This window comes from Mustelus asterias, chromosome 4 (assembly GCF_964213995.1).
Source record: "Mustelus asterias chromosome 4, sMusAst1.hap1.1, whole genome shotgun sequence".
Lineage (NCBI taxonomy): Eukaryota > Metazoa > Chordata > Chondrichthyes > Carcharhiniformes > Triakidae > Mustelus > Mustelus asterias.
The window spans coordinates 73129633-73142066 of NC_135804.1; the positions used below are offsets into that span (position 1 = coordinate 73129633).

Below are 12434 nucleotides of genomic sequence, written 5' to 3' on the forward strand. Positions count from 1 at the left end.
CTTTAAAAGCCTGCCATAGCCTGTCCACTGTCTTTCTTTTCAGTAATGTTTCCCAGTCCAGCATGGCCAATTCATGCCTCATACCATCATAGTTACCTTTATTGAGATGCAGGACTCTGGTCTCAGAATCAACCATGCCATTATTAACCTTAACAAAGAATTCTCCAATATTATGGTCACTCGTCCCCAAGGGTTCTCTCATAACTAGCTTGCCAACTAATCCTTTCTCATTGCACATGCCCAGTCCAATGTGGCATGCTACCTTGTTGGTTCTTCAATGTATTGCCCCAGAAAACCATCCCGTATGCACTCCAGAAATTCCTCCTCTATTGTACCGTGACTAACTTGACTCTCTCAATCTATATCCAGATTAAAGTTGCCCACAATCACATGTTGAATTGAGGAGTATCAGTGACAGTGTGTGATCAGTGACAGTATTCCTTGTGTGTGATGGATTGTGGGTTATCAGTGACAGTGTCCACTGTATTTATGCAATTGTGGAATATGATTGACAGTGTTCCCAGTGTGTGAACAATTGTGGATTATCATGGACAGGGTTCCCAGTGTGCGGTCGAGTGTGGAGTATCACGGACAGGGTTCCCAACGTGTGATCGATCATGGAGAATTAATGACAGTGTCCCCACTGTGTGATCGAGTGTGGAGTATCAGTGACATTGTCGCCAGTGTGTGATCCAGTTTCTGACAATATTTCCTGTGTGTATCGAGTGTGGAATATCAAAAATCGTTACCCAATGTGTAAGTGAATGTGGAGTATCACTAACAGTGACCCCAGTGTGTGATCAATTGTGGACTATCAGTGACAGTGTCCCCAGTCTGGAATCGCGTCTGGAGTATCAGTGACACTATTCCCTGTGTGTGATCGATTTGGGTGAATTAATGACAGTGCTGTATCAAAGACAATATTCCCTTTGTGTGAGTGAGTGTGGAGCATCAGAGACTGTGATCAGAGTGTGTGAGTGAGTGTGGAGAATTAGTGACACCGTTCCCAGTGTGTGATGGATTGTGGAGTTTCAGTGACAATGTCCCCAGTGTGTGTTTTGAACTTGTGGTATCAATGACCTTGTTCCTTGTATGTGATCAATTGTAGAGTATCGGTGACAGTGTTCCCAGTGTGTGAGTGATTGTGGAGTATAAGTGGCAGTGTCCCCAGTCTGGAATCACATATGCAGTATCAGTGAAAGTGTTCCTAGTATCTGATCGAGCTTGGGGTATCAGTGACAGCGTCCTCAGTGTGTGTCAAGTTTGATGTATCAGTGACAGTGCTCCCAGTTTGTGATCAGTTGTGGGTTATCAGTGACAGTGTTCCCAGTGCACAATCAATTTTGGAGTATCAGTAGTAGTGTTCCCAGTGTGTGATCAATTGTGGAGAATTAGTGATAGCACTCCCAGTGTATGATGGATTGTGGTGTATCAGTGCCAGTTTTCCCATTGTGTGATTGATTGTGGAAAATCAGTGGCATATTACCCAGTGTGCGATCCTGTTTGTGGTATCAAAGACAATATTCACTCTGTGAGATCGAGTGTGCAATATCAGTGTCCCCACTGTGAGATCGATTGTGGAGTATTAGTGACCCTGTACCCAATGCGTGATCGATTGTGGAGTATTAGTGAAATTGTCCTGAGTTTTATTGATTGTGGAGTATGAGTGACAGCGTCGCCAGTGTGTGATCGATTGTTATGTATCAGGGACAGTGTCCACTATGTGTGATTGATTGTGGAGTATCAGTGACAGTGTTCCCAGTGTGTAATCGAGTGTGGAGTATCACTAAATGTGTTCCAAGTGTGTGATCAATTGTGGTTATCAGAGACAGTGTCCACAGTATGTGATCGATTGGAGAGAATCAGGGAAAGTGTCCCCCGTGTTTGATTGGTCGTGTAGTATCAGAGATAGTGTTCCCTGAGTGTAATCAAGTGTGGAGTATCAGTGACAGCATTCCCAGTGTGTGATCGAGCGCGGTATATCAGTGACAGTGTCCCAGTGTGTGATCGCGTGTGAGTGTCAGTGGCAGTGTTGCTTGTGTGTGATCGATTGTGGAAAATCAGGGCAAGTGTCCCCAGTGTTTGATCAATTCTGGGTATCAGAGCCAGTGTTCCCGGAGTGTGATCGATTGTGGAGTATCAGTGACAGCGTTCCCAGCGTATGATCAATTGTGGAAAATCAATGACAGTGTCCCTAGTATGTGATCGAGTTTGGGATATTAATGACCTTGTTCCCCGTATGTGATCGATTGTGAAGTATCAGGGATAGTTTCCACTGTGCGTTGATCGATTGTAGATTATCCCAGAGACAGCATCCCCAGTATGCAATTAATTATGGAGCATCAATGACGGTGTTCCCTGTGTGTGATTGAGTTTAGGGAATTAATGACACTGTTCACAGTGTGTGATCACGTGTGAGTCAGCAACTGTGTTCATCATGTGTGATCGATTGTCTAGCATCAGTGTCAGTTTTCCCTCTGTGTGATCGATTGTGGAGTATCAGTGACAGTGTTCAATCGAGTTTGGGGTATCAATGACACTGTTCCCAGTGTATGATCAATTGTGGAGCATCAGTGACATTGTTACCAGTATCTGATCGATTGTGTAGTACCAGTGACAGTGTTTCAAGCGTGTGATCGAGTTTAGGGTTTGGAGTTTATGGCGGCATTGCTGCCTCACAACTCCACGGACCTGGGTTTGATTCCCGGCTTGGGTCACAGTGTGGAGTTTGCACGTTCTCCCGGTGTCTGTGTGCCTTTCCTCCGGGTGCTCCAGTTTCCTTCCACAGCCCAAAGACATGCGGGTTAGGTGCATTGTTAATGCTAAATTGCCCCTTAGTGTCCCGGGATGCGTAGGTTAGCAGGGTAAATATGCGGGGTTACAGGGATAGGGCCTAGGTGGGATTGTTGTCAGTGCAGACTCAATGGGCCAAATGGCCTCCTTCTGCACTGTAGGGTTTCTATGATTCCTATGATCAAGTGTGGAATATTAGTCACAGTGTCCTAAGTGTGTAATATATCAGTGACTGTCCCCAGTGTCTGATCGATTGTGGAATATCAGTGACAACGTCACCAGTCTGTTATCGACTGTGTAGTTTCAGTGATAGTGTTCCCAGTGTGTGATGGTTTGTTACGAATCAGTGACCAGTGCGTGATCGATTGTGGAATATCTTTGACTGATGATTGAAAATGAGTTATAATAGCTCTGCAGCGATGTGAAGGAATCGTACCTGTCCATTCTCTGGGGGGTCACCATTTCCAAACGTGCTGGCAACAACCAAAACCAAGGTTTCGTGTTGAAGGTTAATGATATCATACTCATCTGTACACATGACCTGCAACGGATCAGAAAGCCAGAGAGACAGAGTGAGATGCAGCTAGTGTGTGAGAAATCATAGAAACCCTACAGTGCAGAAGGAGGCCATTCGGCCCATCGAGTCTGCACCGACCACAATTCCACCCAGGCCCTACCCCCACATATTTTACCCACTAATCCCTCTAACCTACGCATCCCAGGACTCTAAGGGGCAATTTTTTTTTTTAACCTGGCCAATCAACCTAACCCGCACATCTTTGGACTGTGGGAGGAAACCGGAGCACCCGGAGGAAACCCGCGCAGACACGAGGAGAATGTGCAAACTCCACACAGACAGTGACCCGAGCCGGGAATCGAACCCGGGGCCCTGGAGCTGTGAAGCAGCAGTGCTAACCACTGTACTACCGTGCAGCCCCTGCCGTGCCGAGAGTGGCAGCCAGACACATTGGGGGTGATTCTCCTAAAAAATTCACACAGCGGGCCGGGAGAATCCCGCAGTGGGCGATTTGTGGGGTTCACACCCCACTAACATCTCCCAGCACAGAATTTCTGGCAGTGTCTGCTCCGTGCCGGAAATTGGCGGGGAGGCGCAAAGACCATTTACATGATCATTTGAATATAATTTAAATGAGATCAACGGACCAGGGACTGAAGTCTCCGTGCCCACTAGCATCATCTATTGGACCCCCCCAGAGGGTCGGGCATCGGGGGGCCCTGCCCCCTGGGTATTGGTACCCTGGCAGTGCCAACCTGTACCCCATGGCACTGCCCAAGGCGCAAAGTGCCAATGCCCAGGAATCACCTTAGTACTGCCCACTGGCATAGGGCAGTGCCAAGGGGGTGGGGTCAAAGGGGGTGGGGCATATGGGAACGAGGCCTGATGGGGTCAGGACCGAAGGGGCGATTGGTGGGGATGGGGGTCCCGCTGCAGTCGGAATTGGGGGAAGGAGGGAGGCCAGGAATCAGTGTAGATTGGCAGGGGTTGGGGGGGAGGGGGGGGGGGGGGCAGGGTAAGCCGGGGGGGGGGTAGCGGTCAGCCTGCGAGGTGGGTTAGCACTGCGAGGGGGGGGTGGTCGGTACTGTGGGGAGAGGTTCAGGACTGCGGGGGAATGGGGGGTAACTGTCAGGGGGTGGGTTCAGTGGGGAAGGGGGACTAGAGATTGGGTTTGGCCAGGAATGGGGGGGGGGGGGGGGGGGGGGGCGGGCGGAGAAGAAGGGGTTCGGGGCTGGCCTGGGAATAGTTGAGGTGGGGGGGGGGGGGGCGGCAATCGAGCTGTGGGGGCCAGAGAGACGTCGTTGCAGGGTTCACGGGACAGGCCAGTGCTCAAGTTGGCCAGCAATTGGGAGGATGGCAGCGTGGGGCCACTGCACATGCGCCAATCTCAGCACTGACAGATCAGCGTATGCGCAATACCCATTCAGCATGCTGATTTCAGCCTCTCCAGTGGGAATAGGCCCCGCCCCCTGAAATTTACTAATATTCACGCTGGTAGTCTTTGCAATGATGTGGAGATGCCGGCGTTGGACTGGGGTCCAACCTTTCCAGTGGACAGAGTGTGAGAGATTCTTCTCTGAACTCCCACTGAAAAAACATGAATTACTCTAGTTTTCACACAATTTCGACACTTCGAATTTCTTTGGGAGAATTTCGCACATTGAGTGAGATACATATAGAAAACCATGTTTGCACAGGCATCCTTCCCACCAGACTCTATTCATCCATCCATCTCTAAATGCAGTCATCCCATGCTCTATCCTCCATTTCTCTATTCATCCTTTCTTATTCATCAACTGCTCACCATCATCCCAGCTTCTTCAAATCCCACACTCCTCAATTCCTTTCTGCTTCCTTCCCTCTATCTGTCTTTCAAAGCTTCTTTCTTTCCTCGCTCCACAGTCCATGCCTTCCATTTGTTCCTGAAATCAAACATTACTTCCATTTCTTCTTCTCTCCATCCATCATTTAATTCCTTCTTTTATACATCCATCTCTCTCTCCATCTTGACCTGTGTGTAGCTGATGATACTCTAGCTGTCCTATTCTGTATATTTCCTGTCATCGTATTATCCCTCATAAATATTCTTCAGTCCAATATAAATCTTAACTCTCTTCATTACTGCAACAAAAACTCTTACCTTTGGATTAAAGGCCTTCTTAAAGATTTCACACAATTTCTTGGCGAAACTCTCTGATTTGCCAGTTTCTGAGGCATAGAGAATCTTCACTTTTATCCGTTTGGCCATGGCTTGTACCATCAACTTTGTCGAGAATGTCACTGCCCTGCAAAATCAGGAAAACCATCAAAGAGTCATCACCCACTGCTGCCTGTCCTTGGGGCACACCCCTTGCATGCACTACACTTGGTCAAGCCTCATGTTTAGTTCTTACTTTGCAAGCCCCTTGAATCCAATTGTGTGACGTTTCATCAGGAACTTCTCTCTTTCTTTCCAAATGTGGGTTTTCCAAGGATCTGTCTACAAAATTATAGATAAATCAGTGAGTTTGTATTCCTTTTTCACATCTGAGAATTTTAGAGAAGCTGGAGATCGATATTAGACAATCGCCAGTGTGGTAAAGGCAGCCTGTGCTGCCCACGACCCTTGGCCCGTGCTCCCCATACCCTCGGCCCGTGCTCCCCGTGACCCTCGGCCCGTGCTCCCCCTTCTCGTGACCTTCAATCCATGACCTCTGTGACCCTCGATCTGTGCCCCCGTGGCCCTCGGTCCATGACCCTCAGTCCAAGCCCCCTGTGACTCTAGGTCCATGACCCTTGATCTGTGATCCCCATGACTCTTGGTCCATGACCTCTGTGATGCTCAATCTATAACCCTCAGTCCATGGCTTCTGTGGCCCTCGGTTTCCTGCTGACTGGTGTGAGAGGTAGTTTGTGAGGCTGTGGCATTTGGTGAGGAGGTTGTTGGTAAGTATGTGGTGAGCAAGTATTTAGTGAGGGTATGGGATATGATGAACAGGTAGTTACAGCAGGTGTACGTGTGGTGAGGAGCTATTGTGTTAGTGAGGGTATGCAGGTCGTAAGGAGGTAGTTAGTGAGAGTGTGGGATAAGGTGAGGTCATCAGTGAGAGTGTGGTGAGGTGGTAGGTAGTGAGGGTGTGGTGTGTGGTGAGCAGGTAGTTAATGATGTTGTAGGTGTGATGAGGAGAATGTTCATGATGTTGTCGGTATGGTGAGGAGCCAGTTAGTAAGGGTATGCATTTTGTAAGGAGGGTGTGGGTATGGTGAGGGGGCCATGAGTGGGAGTGTGGTGTGGAGATAATTAGTGAGAGTGTTGATATGCTGAGGAGGTAGATAGTGCGGAATTGGGATAAGGTGAGGTAGTTAATGAGGGTGTGGGTGCGGTGTGGAGGTAGTTAGTGAGGGTGTGGAGAGGAGGTAGTTAGTGAGGGTGTGGGTGTGGAGAGGAGGTAGTTAGTGAGGGTGTGGAGTGGAGGTAGTTTGTGGGTGTGTGGGTTTGGTGAGGAGGTATATTGTCTAGATTCTGTTGCATTTGAATATGGACTGCTTCAGTATCTGAATGGTGCTGAACATTGTGCAATCATCGGTGAACATCCCCACTTCTCACCTTATGACGGAGGGCAGGTCATTGATGAAGCAGCTGAAGATTGTTGGGCCGTGGACACTACCCTAAGGGACTCCTGCAGAGATGTCCTGGAGTTGACCTGACTGACCCTCCACAACCACAACCATCTTCCCATGTACCAGGTATGACTCCAACCAACGGACTATTTGCCCCCTGATACATATTGATTCCAGTTTTGCTGGGGCTCCTTGATGCCACACTCGGTCAAATGCGGCTTTGATGTCAAGGGCTGTCACTCTCATCTCACCTCTGGAATTCAGCTCTTTTGTCCATGTTTGAACCAAGGCTGTAATGAGGTCAGGAGCTCAGTGACCCTGGCGAAATCTAAACTGGGCATCACTGAGCAGGTTATTGCTGAGCAGGTGCCGCTTGATAGCATTGTTGATGACTCCTTCCATCACTTTACTGATGATCGAGATTAGACTGACTGGGTAATAATTGGCTGGGTTGGATTTGTCCTGCTTTTAGTGTACAGGACATACCTCGGCAATTTTCCACATTGCTGGGTAGATGCCAGTGTTGTAACTGGACTGGAAGAGCTTGGCTAGGGGAGCAGCAAGTTCTGGAGCCCAAGTCTTCAGTACTATTGTCGGAATGTTATCAGGGCCCATTGTCTTTGCAGTATCCAGTGCCTCCAACCATTTCTTGATATCACGTGGAGTGAATCAAATTGGCTGGAGACTGGCATCTAAAATGCTGGGGACCACTGAAGGAGGCCAAGCTGGATCATCCACTCGGCACTTCTGGGTGAAGATTGCTGCAAATGCTTCAGTCTTATCTTTTGCACTGATGTGCCGGGTTCCTCCATCATTGAGGATGGGGATATTTGTGGAGCCTCCTCCTCCAGTGAGTTGTTTAATTGCCCACCACCATTCATGACTGAATGTGGCAGGACTGTAAAGCTTAGAGCTGATTGTTGGTTGTGGGATCGCTTAGCTCTGTCTATCACTTGCTGCCTTTTCCCATTTGCCAAGCAACTAGTCCTGTTTGGTAGCTTCACCAGATTGACACCTTATTTTTAGGTATGCCTGGTGCTGCTCCTGACATGCCCTCCTGCACTCTCCATTGAACCAGGGTTGATCCCCTGGCTTGATGGTAACGGTTGAGTGGGGATATGCCGGGCCATGAGGTTGCAGATTGTGCCAGAGTATAGTTGCGCTCCTGTTGATGGCCCACAGCGCCTCCTGAATACCCAGTCTTGAGTCGCTAGATCAGTTCGAAGTTTTTTCCATTTAGCACGGTGTCGGTGCCACACAACATGATGGAGGTTATACAAAAAACAAAGAAAATTTCTCAATGTGAAGGCGGGACTTCGTCTCCACAAGGAATGTACAGTGGTCACTTTTACCAATACTGTCATGGGCAGATGCATCTGCAGCCAACAGATTGGTAAGGATGAGGTCAAGTATGTTATTTCCTCTTGTTGGTTTCTTCACCACATGCTGCAGACCCAGTTTAGCAGTTATATCCTTTAGGACCTGACCAGCTCAATCAGTAGTGCTGTTCCCGAGCCACCCTTGGTGGTGGACATTGAAATCCCCACCCAGAGTGCATTTTGCGTCCTTGCCACCCTCAGTGCTTCCTCCAAGTGTTGTTCAGCATGGAGGAATACTGATTCATGTTGAAGGAAGATGGTACGTGGTAACCAGGAAGAGGTTTCCTTGCCCATGTTTAACCTGAAGCCATGAGACTTCATGGGGTCCGGAGTCGAAGTTAATGACTCCCAGGGCAATTCCCTCCTGATTGTGCCGCCACCTCTGCTGGGTCTGTCCTGGCGGTGGGACAGGACATATCCAGGGATGGTAATGGTGGTGTCTGGGGTGTTATCTGTACAGTACAATTCCATGAGAATGACTATGTCAGGCTGTTGCTTGACTAGTCTGTGAGACAGCTGTACCAATTTGGCACTAGCCTTCAGATGTTAGGAAGGAGGAATTTGCAGGGCCGACAAGGTTGTTCGTTTTGTCATTGTCTTTTCCTAGGTCAATGCCAGGTGGTCCATCTGGTTTCACTTCTTTGTTGAGACTTTGTAGCGATTGGTACAACTGAGTGGCTTGCTAGGCCATTTCAGAGGGCAGTTGAGAGTCAACCACATTGCTCTGGCTCTGGAGTCACATGCAGGCCAGATCAGGTAAGGATGGTAGATTTCCTTCCCTAAAGGACATGAGTGAACCAGATGGGTTTTTCCGACAATCGACAATAGTTTCATGCTCTTAATTCCAGATATTTTTAACTGAATTCAAATTCCACCATCTGCTGTCATGGGATTTGAACAGTAAGAAGTCTCACAACACCAGGTTAAAGTCCAACAGGTTCGTCGATGTGCGCGATCTTCTTGGAGATCCTCTCCACTTGGAGCCGGCAGTTTGCGGTGTCGATGGCAGCCATGTTGGACTTTAACCTGGTGTTGTGAGACTTACCCCAGTCCAACGCCGGCATCTCCACATCTTGGGATTTGAACCCAGGTCCCCAGAACAACATCTGGGTTTCTGGATTAATAGTTGAGCCATTGCCTCCCCATGTCCAGAGTGCGTGGGGTCCTTGATTATGCTGGCTGCTTTCCCGAGGCAGCGGGAAGTATAGACAGTGTCAATGGCTGGGAGGCTGGTTTGCGTGATGGACTGGGCTTCGTTCACGACCCTTTGTAGTTTCTTGCTGGTCTTGGACAGAGCAGGTACCATACCAAGCTGTGATACAACCAGAAAGAATGCTTTCTATGGTGCATCTGTAAAAATAAGTGTGTGGGTGTGGTGAGTAGGTGGATAGTGAGATGATGGGATATGGTGAGGAGGTAGTTCGTGAGGTTATGCATTTCGTGCAGAGGTAGTTAGTGAGGCTGTAAGTGTGGTAAGGAACTAGTTAGTGAGGCTGTCTGTGGTGACGAGGGAATTAGTGTGGGTGTGGTAAGGAGGTAGTTAGTGATGGTGTGAGTGTGGTGAAGGGCTAGTTAGTGAGAGTGCTGATATGGTGAGAAGGTATTGAGTTTTGAGCGTGTGGTGAGAAGGTAGATAGTTAGGGTATGAGATACGGTGAGGCACTAGTTCGTGACAGTGTGGGTTTGGTGAGGAGCTAATTAATGTTGGTATGGGGTATGGTGAAGAGGTAGTTAGTGAGGACGTGCGATATGATGAGGAAATAGCTATTGAAAGTGTGGTGTGGGGATAATTAGTGAGGGTGTGGATATGGTGAGCAAATAGTGAGTGTGTGGATATGGTGAGGAGGTATTTAGTGAGAGTGTAATGTGGTGAGAAGGCAGTGATGGCGTTGATATGGTGAAGAGGTTGTTAGTGAGGGTGTGGAGAAGAGGTAGTTACCGTGGGTTTGGGATTTGGTGAGGAGGAAGTTTGTGAAGGTGTGGATGAGCTGAGGAGGAAATTCATGAAGTTGTGGGATATGGTCAGGAGGTAATTAGGTTGTTTTTGTGGTGAGGCCATGATTATTGAGACTGTGGGTGTGGTCAGGAAGTAGTTAGGGAAGGTGTGGGATATGATGAGGAGGCAGTTCATGAGGGCGTGGCTGTAGTGAGGAGGTAGTTACAAAGTGTCAGTGTGGTGAGGTGGTCATTTTTGAGTATAGGATATGCTGAGGGGGTTGTTCAAGAGGGTGTGGGTGTGGTGAGGAGGTATTTAGTGACATTGTGGGTGTGGTGGATAGGGAGGTTGAGAGAGTGTGTGTTGTCAGGAGGTCATTAGTGAGGGTGTGGGTGTGGTGAGGAGGTAGTTAGTGAATGTCTGGGTGTGGTGAGTAGGTAGTTAATGAGGGTGGGGTAAAGTGAGTAGGTATTTAGTGAGGGTGTGGGATATGGTGAACCGATATTTAGTGAGGGTGTGTAAGGAGGTAGTTTGAGAGTGTGTGGGATATGGAGAGGAGGTAGTTAGTGAGGATGTGGGTGTGGTGAAGAGGTAGTTAGTGAGGGTGTGGGTGTGATGAGGAAGGAGTTAGGGTGTGGGTGTGGTGAGGAAGTAGTGAGGGTGTGAGCGTGGTGAAGAGGTAGTTAGTGAGGGTGTGGTGAGGAAGTAGTTAGTGAGGGTGTGGGTGTGGTGAAGAGGTAGTTAGTGAGGGTGTGGTGAGGAAGTAATTAGTGAGGGTGTGATTAGGTTAATTGTGTTGCGGGAATTATATATGTTGATGGAATTATGCGATATAAGTAAGTGAAGGCAGTCAGAGGAAGGTGATGAAGAGCCTTGCTGAGGCCACATCTAGAGTATTGTGTGCAGTTTTGGTCTCCTTTTCTGAGGAGGAAGGTTCTTGCTCTCGAGGGAGTGCAGTGAAAGTTTACCAGGCTGATTCCAGGGATGGCGGGACTGATATACAAGGAGAGATTGACTAGGTTAGGATTGTTTTCGCTGGAGTTCAGACAAATAAGGGGAGATCTCACAGAAACTTATAAAATTCTAACAGGACTAGATAGGATAGATGCAGGGAGGATATTCCCAATGGTGGAGGAGTCTAGAACCAGGGGTCACAGTCTGAGGATTCAGGTTAGACCATTTAGGATGGAGATGAGGAGACATTTCTTCACCCAAAGAGTGGTGAGCCTGTGGTATTCATTATCGCAGGAAGTAGTTGATACCAAAACATTGAATGTATTCAAGAAGGCGGCTGGATATAGCACTTGGATGAATGGGATCAAAGGTTATGGGGGAAAAAGGACGATTAGGCTATTGAGTTGTGATCAGCCATGATCGTAATGAATGGCAGAGTGGGCTCGAATGGCCAAATGACCTCCTCCTATCTTCTTTGTTTCTATGTCCTTTGAGAGCACATTCTAAACTCAAGACTTCTACTACCTAGAAGGGCAAGAGCAGCAGGCACATTGGAACGCCACCACCTTCAAGTCACTCACCATCCTGCCTCAGAAATATAGCTGTTCCTTCAGTGTCGCTGGGTCAAAATCCTGGAATTTCTTCCCTAAGAGCACTGTGGGTGTATCTACACCTCAGGGAATGCAGCGGTTCAAAAAGGCAGCTCACCACCACCTTTGCAAGGGAAATTAGGGATGGGCAATTAATGCTGGCCTTGCCAGCGATGTCCATATCCCTAAGACAAGTGCTAAGGAACCAATGATCTAGTGAAGGAATTGAAGGAAATTAGTATTATTAGAAAAATTAGTGCTGTAGAGATTAATAAGACTGAAAGCTGATAAATCTCCAGGACCTGATAATCAACATCCCAGGGTTCTAAAGGCCATGAAAATAGTGGATACGTTGGTTGTCATCATCCAAAATTCTACAGATTCTGGAACAGTTTCAACAGATTGGAATGGCAGCGGACCCCCACTCCCCCCCGCACCCCCCCCCACCAATCACACGCAGAGTGGCAGCAGACTTCCCAACCCTATTCCTGCGCACCTCCCCCCCCCCGCCGATCTGAGTCAGAGAGCCATCTTACCCGCCCCCCCGCCCCCTCCCCCACCACAGATCTGAGCCAGAGAGCCGCCAGAAGCTCGGAACTTACCTGCTCAGAAGCTGGAGCGCCCGAATCAGACCTTTGTGGACTATGTCTGTTTTGCGCCGAATC

At 48.4% G+C, this 12434-nt stretch overlaps 1 protein-coding gene across 1 annotated transcript in view; it reads right to left on the bottom strand.

Annotated features, from left to right (window-relative positions):
* LOC144492779 (nitric oxide synthase 1-like) overlaps positions 1 to 12434 on the bottom strand; it is a 342106-nt gene that overhangs the window by 236980 nt on the left and 92692 nt on the right. The window contains exons 11-13 of the mRNA XM_078211199.1: positions 5704 to 5789; positions 5451 to 5595; positions 3230 to 3334 (exon numbers count right to left, since the gene is read on the bottom strand). Of these exons, the coding sequence (XP_078067325.1) occupies positions 3230 to 3334; positions 5451 to 5595; positions 5704 to 5789 (336 nt within the window). The remainder of the gene's footprint in view (positions 1 to 3229; positions 3335 to 5450; positions 5596 to 5703; positions 5790 to 12434) is intronic.